The sequence below is a fragment of the Haliotis rubra genome, unplaced genomic scaffold (genome assembly GCF_003918875.1).
Source record: "Haliotis rubra isolate DU_JTF1 unplaced genomic scaffold, ASM391887v1 Scf1054, whole genome shotgun sequence".
NCBI classification, from domain to species: Eukaryota; Metazoa; Mollusca; class Gastropoda; order Lepetellida; family Haliotidae; genus Haliotis; species Haliotis rubra.
In genome coordinates this window covers 98969-117147 of record NW_025764953.1, presented here as the reverse complement: position 1 = coordinate 117147, position 18179 = coordinate 98969, and the positions used below count along the sequence as shown (strand labels likewise).

General features: G+C 41.3%; 1 protein-coding gene across 1 annotated transcript in view; it reads left to right on the top strand.

The window, feature by feature from the left end:
• Window positions 1-18179, top strand: part of LOC124276921 (pre-mRNA-processing-splicing factor 8-like) — a 54508-nt gene that overhangs the window by 17438 nt on the left and 18891 nt on the right. Inside the window, 10 exon segments of the mRNA XM_046712588.1 lie at window positions 486-575; window positions 1037-1200; window positions 2824-2950; window positions 3489-3681; window positions 4351-4538; window positions 5761-5925; window positions 8219-8292; window positions 9183-9329; window positions 10113-10323; window positions 10942-11058. Coding sequence (XP_046568544.1) covers window positions 486-575; window positions 1037-1200; window positions 2824-2950; window positions 3489-3681; window positions 4351-4538; window positions 5761-5925; window positions 8219-8292; window positions 9183-9329; window positions 10113-10323; window positions 10942-11058 — 1476 coding nt within the window.

Sequence of the window (18179 nt, the reverse complement as noted above, 5' to 3'; positions counted from 1 at the left end):
TCAGTGAGCTGGCACTATAAAACCAGCTTAAGTCTGGGCTAGTACAAGCAGCTACAAATAATACACATGCATGCATGTTATCATATGAGCGAAATATTCTCAAGTACGACTTTAAGCCCCATTTCGCCTCCCCCCCCCTCATGATGTCTATCACTGGATTGTGAGGTAGAGACATATTGCTAGAATATTGTCAAGTGTGGTGTTAAGCAACACACAAACATGTCCAGTTAAGGTTGAAGAGCTTGTGATAATTAACTTAAGGGGAAAATATATGGAAACATGGTCATCTTTTGTTGCCTGAAACATATTTAACCCAAGCATAGGATTATGACATCTAAACACTTTTCTGTCAGTGCACCATGTAAACATTTGATCGTCAGAGTTGATGTTTATATGGAAGTCCCTTCACCTTGGATGTTTGTAATTGCTTGGTCTGTCAATGTTTGTATGCGTCCCTGTGTTTACAGTCTGCATGATTTCAACAGGTTGACAAAACTGTCTGCAAGAAAAACCTTGGCCGCTTGACTCGTCTTTATCTGAAGGCTGAACAGGAGCGACAGCACAACTACCTGAAGGTAAGAAATGGCTTGTGTCCATTTATGTACTCGGGTAGGCAACCAGAAAACTTTGTATAACATCAACAGAGTTTTACCTTGACTCACAACTTGTGACCCCCAATTATTAGTTTTAGGGGTCCTTGCAGGCAATGTGAGGGTCCTATGAAGAAACAGTGTAGAGGACTGTACGTTTTGATAATTTCTTTAGAGCCTGGAATGAATCATTGATCATATGGACTGGTGGATGAAATTACGCACGTAACTGCTTTGAAAGAAACAACCAAACACCTAACAAAGTTATACATGTGTTGTCAGTACAATGAATAATATTGTACGTCCCTTAAGATACAGTGAATTTTTTTTAAAAGATAGAAAACTATTTAGAAGCTTGAAAACTATGTTTAAGATGTATTGTTGGAAGACAGTTAATTATTTTAGATTTGGGTGTGTTTATGCTAATGTGGTCTGTCATGTTGTAGGACGGCCCATACATCACTGCTGAGGAGGCTGTGGCCATCTACACCACCATGGTCCACTGGCTGGAGTCTCGCCGCTTCTCCCCCATCCCCTTCCCTCCTCTGTCATACAAACATGACACCAAGCTCCTCATCCTGGCTCTGGAGAGACTAAAGGAGGCATACAGGTAGGATACAGCCGGTGTGCTGAAAACATGTCCTGTGTGAGGATTCCAGCTCAAACTAGTCCCCAACACTACATTAGTTATCACAACAGGTGACCAACTTAATCTTAGTTAACTTGGTGACCAACCGCCTCCATGGTGTAGAAGTTAAAGCGTCCACCCGCCTGGAGTGCTGAAGGTCGCGGTTTAGATCCCGGCCGCGTCATACCAAAAGACGTTAAAATATGGTACTTGTTGGTCCCTGCCATGGCGCTCGGCATTAATGGGTACAACAAGGACTGGTTGGCTTGGAGTATAATGTGTCTGAGTGGGGTATTCAGGCTTAACTGCAGCATGGTATTCTCAGTGAGCTAGCACTATAAAGCCAGCTTAAGTCTGGGCTAGTACAAGCAGCCACACATATACACGCATGCATGTCGTCATATGAGTGAAATATTCAGTACAATGACCTAGTTGAGTTTTGTGTCAGAATATCCTGATGGCATTGGATATTGTGCACCTAATGTCAATCCTGGGTATGTCTGATTCTGATTTTTATCCCCCACCACGCGTTTAGCGAGAAGTGGGGGGGATATAGTATTAGGCTCCGTCCGTACGTACGTACAAATTGGAATATCTTAAGAACCGTTGACTAGATTCTTTTCATATTTGTTAACTAGGTTCATCACAGTATAAGAAACGTCCCAGTCAGTTTTGGTGATCTTGACCTTAAGGTTTTACTCTAGTCAGCGAGATATCTCAAGAGCCGTTCACTAGATTTTTTTCATATTCAACACCAAGCTTTATCTGGGGAAGGCGCAGGGCCCAGTCGATTTTTGTGACCTTCACATAATTTTCAAGGTCACTGCAACACTCTGAAGATTTCAGCAAGTTAACCTGAATTCACTGGATTTTCTTCATAGATTTTCAAGACTTTCCTTGAATGTTTTTCAATAGGCAATTTCTTTAGTACTAGTTTTGCATATTTCATACACTATGGCATTCATGTCAAGGTCAAAGTCAGTCTTGAAAATATTTGTGTGTTTGAACAACTAAAGAGAAGATATCAGGAGAGGTTGAACAACTAAAGAGAAGATATCAAGAGAGGTTGACTGGTCATGTTTTTGTTCATATTTAACTTCATCTTAAACTTTCATTACTTTTTAAGTTTGATTTGATAATTTGTGGCGGGGGATTATGTCACTTTAGTGACAATGCTTGTTGGTTTACAGACAGATGTGATAAAGCTGGAACATCAGTGTCTTTATCATTGAATGAAAAAAAACAGTACAAACTTGTATTCTGTGTTCTACTGATAAGGGGTGGTGGGGTATCCTAGTGGTTAAAGCGTTCGCTCATCATGCCAAAGACCCAGGTTCGATTCCCCACATGGGCACAATGTGTGAAGCCCATTTCTGGTGTCCCCCGCCGTGATATTTCTGGAATATTGCTAAAAGCGGCATAAAACCATACTCACTCACTCAGTCACTCTACTGATAAATCTGTACATGTAAACATTTCCTTTCTGTGTAAGAAATTCATCTAGATTTTGAAAATGTGGTTAAACTGGGTTTGGGTTTAAATGAAGAACTTCAGTTAAAGATCTTCAGGTTAATTCTGTTGCTCAGTTTAAGATCTCTGTTCCAGTGTAAAGAGTCGATTGAATCAATCCCAGAGAGAGGAGCTGGGTTTGATTGAGCAGGCCTATGATAATCCTCACGAAGCTTTGTCCAGAATCAAGCGTCATCTCCTCACACAGAGAGCCTTTAAAGAAGTAAGTACAGTTGCCACGCTGCCTGTGTAATTTCCCCCAAATTACATTACATTCTGAAAAGGAATAAGATTAGAAGCCATGAGAATTGTATGCTGAAGTAGAGCAGTTATCACATGTTGAGTTGAACATGTTGAAAGTTAAATACTATTTGGTATGGCATACATGTCCCCTTTGACAAAAAAGTGTAATTCTTTTTCACACAGGTAAGAGTGTATAGAAGTTTACCGAGATGAATCAATTGGAAAGTTTGGCCCAACCTTCTCAGAAAATTAAATATATGTATACCTCTCCCTACACACTACTCAGTCTGAATTTTAGGATGAAATTTGCGTGCACATAGCCTGTGCATTTGTATTCACTCAATTGGTTAATGGTCAGACTCAGATTGCATGTCCTTGTGCCCTCATTGCATAGATCATTATACATACTCTCAGGACTGTGTTATATACAGGCCACTGTGGTGTTATTTACTTGCTCCTAGTGTTTTGTTTTGAAATCTTGCTGCTGCTGCTGTAGTTTGGACTGTTGCTTTTCTCAGGTTGGTATTGAGTTCATGGACCTGTACAGTCACCTGATCCCAGTGTACGATGTGGAGCCCCTGGAGAAAATTACAGACGCCTACCTGGATCAGTATCTGTGGTACGAAGCTGACAAGAGACGACTCTTCCCTACGTGGAGTAAGCCCTCGGACTCTGAACCTCCCCCGCTCTTGGTGTACAAGTGGTGCCAGGGTGAGTACCTCTGATTGCTGGAGAAAGGTTCAACGTATAATGAAAATTGTTATCCATGATACTATTTGTAGTGCTAGTTGGCGTGTTATTTCCTCCCCACTTACAGACATTGCATGTAACACCATATATGAAAAAGGTATTGTGTCTGTGCAATGAGTCTAATCATTGAGATCTAGAAGGTACACTTTATAGTCTAAACGAGGGCTGTTGGGTAGCCCAGTGAGTAAGAGGATTTGCTCGTCACAACAAAGTCCTGGGTTCGATTCCCCACATGCATACACTGTGTGAAGACCATTTCTGGTGTCCTGTGATATTGCTCAGAAGAGCATAAAACCCAACTCACTCGCTCATAGTTTGAACCAGCAGTCCAATCAACTGATCTTCAGCAACCCATGCTTGTCATAAGAGGTGACTAAAGGGGTTTGGGTAGTCAGAATCGCTGACTTTGTTCACACATGCCATCGTATCCCAGTTGTGTAGATCGATGCTCATGCTGTTGATGAGTGGATTGTCTGGCCCAGACTCAATTATTTACAGACCGTGGGATATAAAAACTAAACTCACCCTCTCACTTGAGAAACAAATCAGATTTGCTGGGAATGCCAATCAGGCAAGCCATGGCCACCTTTGAGGTGATTGGTGTTATGTATTTGGTTTCTGTTGTTACAGGTATTAACAACCTCCAGGATGTGTGGGACACAAGTGAGGGAGAGTGTAACGTCATGCTGGAATCACACTTTGAGAAGATGTACGAGAAAATTGACTTGACGCTACTCAACAGGCTGCTCCGTCTCATCGTGGACCACAACATAGCTGATTACATGACAGCCAAGAACAATGTCGTCATCAACTATAAGGTAGGACTCCTGAATCAATCTTGTCTCTGCCTCAATGCTGTCATTGTCATTTAGTCGTTACAGAGTTGTTGCCATAGATGCTCAATGATAGTTTCTATTTCTCTTGTTGTTGTGGTTTGTTACAGAAAGTAGATCATAGTGATAACAATAATCATTGTGGTTCATATTAATAATCATTGTGGGTTCATATTGATAATCATTGTCGGTTCATATTAATAATCATTGTGGGTTCATATTGATAATCATTGTGCATTGATATTGATAATCATTGTGGGTTCATATTGATAATCATTGTGCATTGATATTGATAATCATTGTGGGTTCATATTGATAGGGGCGGTGGGGTAGCCTAATGGTTAAAGTGTTTGATCGTCACGCCGAAGACCCGGGTTCAATCCCCACATGGGTACAATATGTGAAGCCCATTTCATTGTCCCCATTGTGATGTTGTATTGCTAAATAATCATTGTCAGTCATATTGATAATCATTGTGGGTTCATGTTGATAATCATTATCATTGTGAGTTCATGTTGATAATCATTGTGGGTTCATATTGATAATCATTGTGGGTTCATATTAATAATCATTGTGGGTTCATGTTGATAATCATTGTAGGTTCATATTGATAATCATTGTAGGTTCATATTGATAATTATTATAGGTTCATATTGATAATCATTGTCCATTGATATTGATAATCATTGTTCGTTCATATTGATAATCATTGTGTTGTGGGTTCATATTGATAATCATTGTTGGTTAAAATAAGAAGACTGCAACTTATCTCAGTGATGACAAACATGACAAGCATATATCTGATTGTCGGCGATGTCACCTGGAGTCTGAGAGATAATTCCTCAGTGCAGAGTTGTTTCCCTTAGGCATGCCAGATACCTTTGAACTTGGTTTGCACCAATTATGTTTCTTGGTTTTGAAACCAAAGTGGTAGACGGTAGAAGCTTGCATGATTTGTGGCTCTCCTTCCGCAGTACGCTAACATGCAGTGGCATACAGTTAAAGGTGACAATAAACCGAACTCACTCTCTCCTACCCACATGCCTTGTTTAATAGAACATCAGTAGTTCTCACAGAGACATAGAAAGATTAATTGATTTTGTACTGAAATTTTCCGAATAAGGCACTTAATATTTTTCATTGCATGTTATGCACAAAGTGAAAATTGCCAGCAGTAACCATTGTCTATGATATTCTTTCCTTGTAGGATATGAATCACACCAACTCGTATGGTATTATCCGAGGTCTGCAGTTTGCCTCATTCATCGTACAGTTCTACGGGTTGATCCTAGACCTGCTAGTTCTTGGCCTACACAGAGCCAGTGAGATGTCCGGCCCTCCACAGATGCCCAATGACTTCCTCACATTCCAGGTATGAGATACTGGTAGATAACAGATGGAATGTCAAGTCACAAGTCACAATAATGCAAGTGTATCGTATAGTAGTGTTCTTATAAATATTGAAATAATCGAAGATTGGTCGCAGTGACCAAACGACCAAGCAATTGATCTAATTTTCTCATAATCGAACACAAAGGATTTTGGAACTACTGGTTTAGTCTTTGAAACACTTGACGATGGAACATATCTTCGAAGTTGTCAGGGCCTGAAAACCTGCTTAATTGTTAGAATACTCACTTCACTTACTGAAAAGTCATGACAATATTTCTTGAAGACACTGGGAACTGTATGTACATGATATATTAGTCATCACTTTAACACTTTCAACACCAATCAACCAGAAGCTTTTACTGCCATGACACCGAGTTCCCAGAGACTCTAAGGTCATAGCTGGAGCCTATGTTTATGAAGGAAAATATGAGCTTGTAAAACGTTATTGCTACTACATCTCATACACCGTTTGAAAGATCTAATCATACTGTTGATAAATTTGAAATTTGTTTTTATCATATTATTCAAATAATACAACTACAACTTAAATAAATTTATTTTTAATGAAAATGCAAGCTTACCTTTATAATGTCCAGATAAACCACGAAAGAAGCAAAAACTGTAGCTATTTTTTCCATTTGTGACATGTCATAACATCCCCGTGCCTTTTTCTTTAATATATTTTAATTTTTACGTAATCAGAAAATTATTATAAAAAGATTTCTTAAATAATATGTATGGTTGCTTATTTCCCGATATCAGTGGCATTCCGCTCGGTAACACGACACAACGGAAAATACCTCCGTTTTCGAAGTTTCGTATGAATAACATGAGAGGCAAATTGCTTTATAGCGGGTATCGTTCGAAAGCTCTGAACATCCACAATATCACTGTACCCTTGCCTAGAGTATTTTCGCAGTTGTAAGAAGCGATTTTATTGGATAAAGACGCTTTTTCGCCTTAGTCTGCTATAAGGGTCGTGATTGGTCAAAATCAGACACGTGACCTAAGGCAGCCAATCATATTACAGCAATGGATACCATCCTCGTAAACAAATTTTTTAGATTTAGACGAAAGTTTTGGGTTAAATAATGCTGTTTTGAACGTATTAAGCAAGAAATCGCTACCTATATGTAAATTATGGAACTTATTGGACGAATTGTGCGAGGTTATGACCTATGACAAAAATGCTTCATGCATATATTTTCGCATTAAACATTGTGTCCGAGAGTGAAGATTGAGGCGGCGAAAGCCAAGATTTCACTTGTCAGTGACTTGACTTGCATTACATGATCGCACAAAAAGACGGAAATAGTAATTTTATGTGTACGTTTGACAACTTTTATGAATGCTATTGTTGATTTTATTCATTCGTTTATTCAATTTATTTAATGATTTCCTTGAAACATCGTTACTTTGCTCTTTGACAATTTTATTGTGGACCCGCTAGCGAAGAATCGTTGTTTTCAATGACATTGTGTAAAATAGTTTATAATTCTAATTCTGCCAATAATATATGATCATTTGAAATTTAATAAGTGTTTTCAGACATTGTGAAATGTGATAGATTATATATATGAATCATTAGTCAGGTAGGTTCCTAAATTTATGTCTCATTTTGACGTGACTACTGCCTGGCCGATTAATCGGCCTCCGGTGTCTGGGGACTCATAACGTTGTGGCCGATTATTCAGCCTGCGGTGTTGAATGGGTTAAAGAAGAAAGTTGTATCATGTTATACTTATCTGTAATAACAACCTGAATAGCAAAATCTGGAAATGATGCTAACCAATTTTTTCCAGTGATTGATCAGTTGTAATGAACCAATCATCAATTATGAGATTTTAACCAATTCCCATCACTAGTAATGTAATAGTAAGTACTCTCTTCCTTGCTGATGCTTTTCAGGGTTATTGTGAATTTCAATGACCATCATGTGCCCATGTACTGTTCACTTGAAACTCGCACCCTCACCTAATGATTAAATGAGTAATGCAGCGTCTGTGTTTATTTTGAGGCACATGAAAGTCACTCACTTGGGGTACTGTGATAGTCAAGTGGTCTTGTTCAGCAATCTGCACTTAAACAGCAGGATTGATTTGAATCCCAGTTTGCCATTCATTTGATAACTGCTTGGAGGTTTAACTTGACAAACAAGTGTACCTGCATCTCTGGATAATTTCCAACAGTGATCTGCCATGCCATGATATAGCTGCTGTATGGATGAAAGCTGCCTATAACCCAGTTTGTTCACTTGTGTCTCTCTGTTCTAGGATGTGGCAACAGAGACAGCACATCCTATACGTCTTTTCTCCAGATACATCGATCGCATACACATTTACTTCAGGTATGTATTGTTATTGATATTGTTCGATTTCTGTGGTAATCCTTTGTACATAATAAATGATGGGTTTGCTTGATAGGGACTGTTCTTTCCTTTTCAAAAGGTATTCCTTGAAAATGATTTCCATTCCTTGACTTATTTCTGACAATAAGCCTATTGTACAATATATATGATATGATCAGTTACTTGTTTATCCAGAATTACATGTACTTTGAGGAAAGATAGCAGTATATGGGTGAGCAACTTCTTTATTACAGTGAGAGCGATGTTTCGGTGTAGGTTCTAATGTTGAAACATCATTCTCACAGTACTAAAGATGTTCTTCCATATATTGTTATCCTTTCTTACTGCACCAGACCGCCTCCATGGTATAGTGTAAAGCGTCCGCCCAGAGAGCGGAAGGTCGCAGGTTCAATCCCCGACCGCGTCATACCAAAAGACATTATAATATGGTACTTGTTGGTCCCTGCCTGGCGCTCGGCATTAATGGGTACAACAAGGACTGGTCGGCTCGGAGTCAGTATAATGTGTCTGAGTGGGGGTATTCATGCTTCACTGCGGCATGGTATCTCAGTGGGCTAGCACTATAAAACCAGCTTAAGTCTGTGCTAGTACAAGCAGCCGGATATACACATACACACGCATGCATGTTGTCATATGAGCGAAATATTCTCAAGCACGACATTTAACCCAATTTCACCCCACCTCCTTACTGCTCCAACTTCTAAATGCATATCCACAAAGTTACATGTACTTTGTATCAGGGGTAGGGGTAGCCTAGTGGTTAAAGCATTCGCTCGTCACCTGAAGACCCAGGTTTGATTCCCCACGTGGCATAAAACTAAACTCACTTTCATGCAGGGTCGAGTTTCATTTCGATGTTTTCTTTAAAGATTTACTGCGGAGGAAGCACGTGACTTGATCCAGCGTTACCTGACTGAGCATCCTGATCCCAACAATGAGAACATTGTGGGTTACAACAACAAGAAGTGCTGGCCACGAGACTCCAGGATGAGGCTCATGAAGCATGATGTTAATCTGTAAGTTAAAACCATTACCTTGTACCTTAAGTGCTCGTCAGAAACACTGTCTCCAGCATCCTGATGGGAGATGGGTATTTTTCACATCAGTCTCTGTAGACATTGACATAATGGATTAAACTGGTCTATAAATCGTTTTGGCAGCTGTTTTTGAGATGAATATTTTCATTTGTTGCGAACTTAAAGCTGTATATAAACCTACATTGATATACCACATCTTGAGCATATTTGCAGAATTATAATGGCAGACAGCAAGGTCTTGCTGTATTTGAAAAATAAATTTGTTTTGCTAGGTAGGCCTTGAACTTTAATCTCCCATAATTAAGAATGGGGGTGTAGATTTGCCCAGTAGTGGCATCATAATTCATTGTGCAGAGTTGTGTCTTCAGTATGGCTAGGGTCAAAAGATCATGGATTCTAAAGTGTAATTCTAGATTTTCCCAAATTGTCCATGAGCTCCATCAAAGTAATGATATACTTATGAGCTGTGTATCTTACTACTATCCTCAAGCATAAAGCTGATGTGGCGTGATACAACTGCTGTCTTACTGCATTGTTTCCATTGTCTATCTACCACCCCTGTGGTGTAGTGGTTGGATCGTCCGCCCCGAGAGCGGAATGTCACAGGTTCGGTCCCCAACCACATCATATCAAAAGACGTTAAAATATGGTACTTTTTGGTCCTCATACACACACATGCACATCAAATGAGTAAAATAATAATCTTTAAGTACAACGTTAAACCCCATTTCACCTCATCTCACCATTGTCTATCTCTTCTAGGGGTCGTGCTGTATTCTGGGACATCAAGAACCGTCTGCCGAGATCGGTGACCACGATACAGTGGGAGAACAGCTTCGTGTCTGTGTACAGCAAGGACAACCCCAACCTCTTGTTCAACATGTGTGGCTTTGAGTGCCGCATCCTTCCCAAGTGCCGAACCACTCACGAGGAGTTCACGCACAAGGATGGAGTGTGGAATCTGCAGAATGAGGTGGGTTGGAGACAAACCCCCTTCTTTGATTTTCCAAATTTACCATTCTGTTCTATTATGCTCTGAACCGATCACTCATTCACTACCTTAGATTTGTTCAGAAGAGACATTGCCATCTCTACCATCTTTGTCACTTGTATTCACAGAATTACCTTCTTGTATGAAATTGAAATCTTCAGTCACAATGCCTTTCTTTATGCAAGCTAGACATTCATCTCAATTCAAAATCCTGGCTTCAAATGACAATCCATTGACATTTTGCATTAATCACTAGATTGTTATGAATGAATTGCAGCAAACGTTAAAGGGTATTTATCTCAATCGAATGATAGATTTGCTACACTTGTTAATTTATATAAATTGTCTTCCTGAAATTGTGGGTATTGTCTATTGGGAGATTTATTCAACTAGAAATATGGGCCATAATAAGTAGATTTGAACCCTTCCTTTTTCTGAAATGTTGCCAGACAGAATTCATTGACAGGTGAAATTTCAGTTTCAAAGCAGGGAACAGAAGGTCAAGTTTTTGTAATGAGGCTGTTTCTGCTTCTGTTTGTTTGATCGTATAGGTCTGTTTATTGAGGGTATTAGTTTGGTAATGACATTTTATTGTCACAGGTTACCAAGGAGCGTACAGCCCAGTGTTTCCTGCGGGTTGATGAAGAATCCATGCAGAGGTTCCACAACCGAGTTCGACAGATCCTCATGGCATCAGGTTCCACGACATTTACCAAGGTAAGAATAAAGAGAAAGAGAAATCTGGGCTGCACAAAATTAATTAGAACTGCACATTCTTAACTTTTTCAGACCTTTAACAAGGATTTTTTGACCAGCTGTTTCACTGTAATGAGTGACAAAGTTGACATTGAAAGGATGTATTAAATACTTCTGATATGTAAACATTTGACCAGTTAGTGAGGAAAATGAATTTATTTGAGACAGGTTGTTACAATCCTATTTCACCAACAATGTGTTATGAAATATCCTGTGCATGTCTCCCTTCCTCTCTCCCTTTGTCCTGTGCCCTAACAAGTGTTAGATAAACCAGGGATGTACAGGACGCGAATTGCTGCGTCCTATACACATAAAATTTAGACAATGGACGCAACGAAATGTATTAGCGCATCCACAGGGATGCAGAAAAAGTCCATATGCTTTTTGTATAAATTCCAATCAAGTAACAATAAGTTATCACTGACTTTGCAACTAGCTGGGTTATGGTATCATTTGCAATTTAATTACTGTAACAATTACTGTGTTGATCATGATACACAATACAATAACAGTATTAATAATAATATTTAAGTGTCTGGGACCCCAATTTTGTAGTTCAGGACCCCCTGAAAATTAAGAATATGAGTCCCAGGGACCCTCAAATACAGAATTCTTAGGTAAATCCCTGATGAACTGTTCATGATGTCAGTAATTGCTACTCACTACGACTGTAACACCATCACAGTTGTATTAAGGTATTTTCTGACTGAAACAAAGGGCAGTGGGGTAGACTGGTGGTTAAAGCGTTCACGAGTCATGCCAAAGACCTGGGTTTAATTCCCCACATGGGTACAATGTGTGAAGCCTATTTATGGTGTCCCCTTCCATGATGTTGCTTGAATATTGCTAAAAGGGGCATAAAACTAACCTCATTCACTCTCTTACTGAAATAACACCCATGAATAAGCCCAGACTGACATAATATGTTATTGTGGCGTGCTGCCTCTGTTTGGGTTGCAGGTTAACTCAGGTCTACAGCAAAACATGCTTGCAATAGTCAGTGACTCCCTGGATAGTTTGGTCAGATGCAGTGACTTAATACTCTCATGGTGCTGGACTGGGGGTTTCATTGTGTTGATAGAGTTTATCTCTGTGATGACAAAATGACAAGCATATATCTGATTGTTTGTGAGGTCACCTGGAGTCTGAGAGATATTTTCTTACACAAACATTACACATGACATGTTTCCAAAATGTCTCACTGTGTATTAGATTGGCCAAGAACATTGCAGATGGACTCATAGAAAAGTACACAATTATTTATTCCATTCATGAAAATTCTCTGGTTTAAGCACCCAGTGCTCTTTGGTCAGGCACCTCCTGGAATCTGGTGGTTATCCTCAGTCTTGGTTACTTGTGTCTGTGTATCTGGACCCTCATAACATTAATCACTGTTTTGTCTGGTCTCTCTTCTGTGGGATTTAATTTTGTAAATAAACTGACCTTGATGAATGAATTCTGTCTAGTTGCAACTGTATTTGACCCTTGTGGGGAATTCCAGGGTCTGTTACCAGTAGTGGTGTTCCAGTTAATTGGTGTTATCAAAGATCCAAGCAATCGATCATATTTTCTCATAATCGAACACGGACGATTGTGGAACTACTGTTTTAGTTTTTGAAACACTTGACGATGGAACATATCTTCGAAGTTGTCAGGGTCTGAAAACGTGTTTTATTGTTAGAATACTCACTTCACTAACTGAAAGGTCATGACTGAATATTTCTTGAAGACACTGGGAACTGTATGTGCATGATATATTAGTCATCACCTTAAAGTAGCAAGTTGTATTATGATACATTGGATGTGAAATTTTTCCTTATCCTGACTCATGCTCTTTTGCTTGTCTTCTTCTTCTTGCGAACATAGTGGAACACTTGTATCTCCTTATTTGAAGCTCCCTTCAAAATAAAATCACTAATTGGTACTCACCACGAGTTGCTCCCCTTTGTCTCCCCTGGCGGGAAAAGGTGTCGCCACCCTCTGGCCATGTGCTCCACTCTCTCCTTCTTCGCCCAGTGAACAGGATGTGAGAGCGCCTTGTGTCTCCTTACACACATATCCTTTGATAATCTCTTAGTTTTTACCTCTCATAGGTTACTATAGAGGTATAGCTAGTATCCTTTACTATTTGTATTGATTAATTATCGTATTTCTACTGTTTATTCACGTGTATTACGTGATTGTTCAGCTAGCTTTACGTTCATGAAAATCTGTGCGATTTGTAGATTACGTTTTTCTGCCTCCGATCCACATGTAATATGCCCTAGTTGTTCTCGCCCGTGTCGCGTTTAATTCATCGTTGCAGTTACTGCATTAATTTATCTCATTCTGCATTTAATAAATATCATCTTTGCGTCTTAAGACGTGCTGCAGATAGATCACGCAAACAAGGGCAAAACATGGCAGAGAGTCCAGATATTCCTTCCAGTCAGCTGCTAGCGATCGACCCTCTCCCGTCTGGTGTTCTGCTAGAGACCCCTGCGGCAGAGGAACGTGGGGCGCAGTCCGTTACCTCGAAAAAGCGACCGGCCTCCCCAGACATCCGTCATTGCAGACTAAGTCTAAGAGGGCCTCATCGTCGTCTCAACGCAGATTGAGGACACCCAGGGCAGCGCCAGACTTCAAAGGGAAATCTGAAGACAGCAAGAACTTTCTCCAGCCGAGATCGTTCCAGCAGCAGAGTTGGGCCTCTCGATGATCAGCCGATAATCATCCCGACTTCTGCAGAAGAAGCGACCGGTGTCAGCGACTGTGACTTCTGCAGAGATCTCCATGCAGCCTGATGCCTCTACACGGCGTCGCCAGCGTCATTGATGTGAACCCCATCGCAGAAAAGGCGGCCGGCGACTTCGTCTAGATCATCCCAGAAGACATGATCGCGGCAGATTATGAACATCATGGAGGACCACTACAAACTCGCGCCAAGAAATCCGAAACCAGCCGAAGGCTCCAACGTGAACAACACCCCAGAGGCACCCCGTCAACGTAGCAGCCAAAGGCGATGTCACCTTCGAAGGAAGTCCCGCACCACCTTGACGAAGGACCTAGATGTACAGCTCAGCGAAGGCCTTAGCGAAAGCGGCGGAGATCATCACCATCTTCGATTTCATCTCTAGATATGGACTCAGACCATCAGACATCACGGAAGCCTTCGAAGGTCATATCATCGATCCCGGACGGACGCCAAATGAAGCTTAGCGAAGGCATTCGCGAAGGACATATGATTCAGATCTTCATCGTCTAGAAGAACATCGAGGACTGCCGAAGAGCCGAAGCTATCAACATTCACCTCACAAGTCTCGAGAAGATCATCCCATAGAGCGATCTCCACTCCGTTCATCACCAGGTCGATCACCCATCAGATCTCCACATAGGCGGCGCACAAGTCAACTAGATAATACAAACCTCATCAGATATACAGACAGCTACCGCGGTCGAAGAGCATCTACAATTTATTAATGATGATGGTTTTGAGGATGATGGAGGAATCATATTTTCTGATGCAGAGATCTGGGTATTGGATGGTCAATAACCTAGATCTCACATCACCATCTAAAAGTGGCAATACAGCTCAGGCGTATTTGATGAAGGAAGATGATCAGATGCAATCACTCTACCCCGACGACCCGATTGGCGGGCAGTGCCACAGAATCTAGATGCAGCTTTCCAGAAAGCTCACGAAAGTTCAGATACCACATCTACCAACTTTCAAGCCAAGAGTTCTCCACATAACATGGACTCCTTCTACAAGGCCCAGGACATCGATGAGAACTATAAGATCATCAGCGATGTAAAGAACAAGATTTACAAGATGGATGATCGCGAAGTTGGCTCATATAGAAACCATGACGCAGGCATTATGTTCTTTGGGTTAAATAGATCTAGGACGATCAATGAGACTCTTATTACTAGATTCGGATTCCGCGACGGAAGATGATAGAATGATTTATTCTGCCTTACTTATGCAAAGAAAGATCAGCAGTTTTTAGCGGATCATCTTACATCTGTTTCAGCAGCACTGACCTTGGCTTCGTCGTCAAGGCCTCCTCGCCTCCTGTAATTGGGGAGAACTTTACAGCCCACTTTATACAGCCCGTGGTGCATTACAACATCCATCTTTGTGCGGAGAAATGCGACAAAGTGCGCCAAGGAAGTCTCTAAGGATCCAGGGAAGTCCTTATGATTAGATCGATGGACACACTAGCCAGCGTCATTCGTCAGACTTCACAAAAGATACTCAGGCAGATCTAAGTTCACGGGCCTACAAAGAGCAAGAGACAGGAAGATAGCCAGCTCTAGAGGTAAAGATTCTTTTAAAATTAAGCCCATATGGCAACTATAGAGGAGGATCAGGAAGAGGCAGGACACCCAGAGGTTCCCGCAATTATAGGCGGCTGAAACACAGGTTCGAACGACTGGAGTCTTCCACCCCAGCCGTTCCAGTACAACCAGCTCAAGTGGGTGGGCGCCTCCAACTACACTGGGAAAACTGGGGAATACTGCAAGATCCTTACGTCTCCAACATTATTCAACACGGTTTGGTATCCCTCTACAGGACAAGCCTCGCTGACAATCAAACCCCCAAGTTCGATTTACAAAGCAGCAACTACCAAAGATAAAAGAGGCTGTCTCATCACTCCTATCCAAACAGGCCATAGAAGTAATAGACCAAGCAAGCGTCGAACCAGGTTTCTACTCCCCAGTTTTCCTAGTTCCCAAGAAAAACTCCACGCGAGAAATACAGACTCATCTACAACATGAGCTTTTTCAACAAGAACTATCTCATGAAACCACCGAGTTTAAGCATGATACATTTACCTCAGTTACGCCAGATGATTAGTCCTATGGACTACATGGGCAGCATAGATCTACAGGATGCCTACTTGCACATCCCCATTCATCCCGATTCAGGAAATACCTACGATTTACTCTAGAAGGGCTACATTACCAGTGGAAAGTACTCCCATTCGAATATCATCAGCCCCTGGCTATTCACGAGGATAACGAAACCGATTATCAAATTTCTACATCGTCAAGGGCTACGCTGAGTGCGTTTTACCTCGACTGACGGGATACAAGTAGATCAAGATCCACTGCGTCTCAAACTACAGTTAAATTACATCATAAAGCTACTAACACAACTAGGTTGGTTAGTAAACTTACATAAAGTCGGACCTAGTACCATCGCATAGAGACCTACAGTTCCTAGGTATTCGATTCATCACAAATACGCCACCGGTATTATGGTACCAGAAGACCGTTGGCTCAAGATACAACAGACCATTCCACCAGCTCTACTCTCTCCGTTACCACTGCGACAATGGCAGAGCCTACTAGGTCTTCTCACATCAGCCCAAGACATGACTGTCACAGGCAGATTACAGTTACGTCCCCTACAGGTCCTCATCAGCGCACATCTCAGCGATGTACAACCATTCAGTCTACCGAAACATCTCAGACCACATCTACTATGGTGGACCAAGAAATCGAATGTCTCGCGAGGATTTGTTTAGCAGAGCAGGAATACAAACCCATCTGTATGTAGATCGCGTCACTCCAAGGTTGGGGAGCTCATCTCACCAACCACCGCGATATCAGGGTTATGGAATCAGCAAGAATGCAAACTCCATATAAACAGTCTAGAAATGAAAGCTGTAATCAGCGCCATTCTACATTGGAGCACATTTCTACAAAATGCGCCCTAATGATCCATACAGACAATTGACAGTGGCGTTCTACATAAACAAGCAAGGCTCAACGAGATCGATGAACCTTTTGAACCTAAGCTTTCAACTGTTCGATTTAATACAAGATCTAAATCTACATGTCAGAGCAGTGCACATTCCCGGAGCCAGAAATATACTAGCAGGCGCTCTCTCTCGGCCTCATCTACCATCACCGACAGAGTGGATGATCAACCGAAATTTTTGCACAGATAATCAAGCAATTAGGAGCGCCGCTAATAGACCTATTCGCCACGCCGATTCAACAATCAGCTACCGACATTAGTGTCACCAGTCCCAGACCCCCAAGCTTGGGCAGCGGACGCTCTAAGTCTATCATGGGAAGGCCTCAATGCGTATCAGCGTTTCCGCCGCCAGCAATAATACCTCAAGTATTACAGAAAATCAGACAAACACAGAGCCTACAACTCACTTTGGTGCAGCCCTACTGGCCGGCCAGAGCGTGGTTTCCCATACTAATTCAAGAAATCGGTCAACCAACACTGGAGCTACCCAAGCGCAAAACCTGTTAATTCATCCTCACACCAAACAAGTGCACGGAAACCCAGCAATGTTCCAACTACACGTATGGACTGTATACAAATGTGTTTAAACAAGAGAGGATATTCTGCCAGGGCGGCAAAAGCAGTCACGCTTGCCTTCGTTACTCAACTCGTGGCTTGTGCGGCGACAAGTGGCACAGTTTGAAAATTATGCAACAAAGAAAGGGTTTACAGCAAGAGAGCTTTCACAACCTCAAGTGGCAGACTATTTGTGTTACCTACGCCAAAACAAACATTTAAAAGGTTCAGCGATATCAACATATCTTGCAGCTTTTAGCTCTGTAATCACCATGAGAACGGGTGTCAAATTGACAAGATCTCCAGAGTTACTGGCCTTACTACGAGCTTTCGATTGGAGGACCAAAAGCGGAAGTTCCACGCCCAGCTTGGGATCTGAATGTAGTGTTACAACACCTCACGAGTGAGGTCTATGAACCCTTGGAATCGACAAACTTTGAATTTCTCTCACAGAAAACATTGTTTCTGCTATCGCTAGCCACAGCAGCAAGAATGTCTGAAATTCACGCTCTGGATTCTGAGAGATACAGTTTGATGACAATCATAACACAGCGCACCTCGGATTAAGATGGGATTTCATTGCAAAGAATCAACTGCCAGGTCAACCAGACAGATTATTCCACATCCGGTAGCTATCCTCTATTCTCGGATCACAAGATACACAAGACCTATCACTGTGTCCGGTAAGAGCTCAAAGTTTATTTACTGACGATCCAAAACAAGGAGAAGATTTCTCAAACGTTTATTCATCCCATTATAGCCTCTAATCAAACAGAAG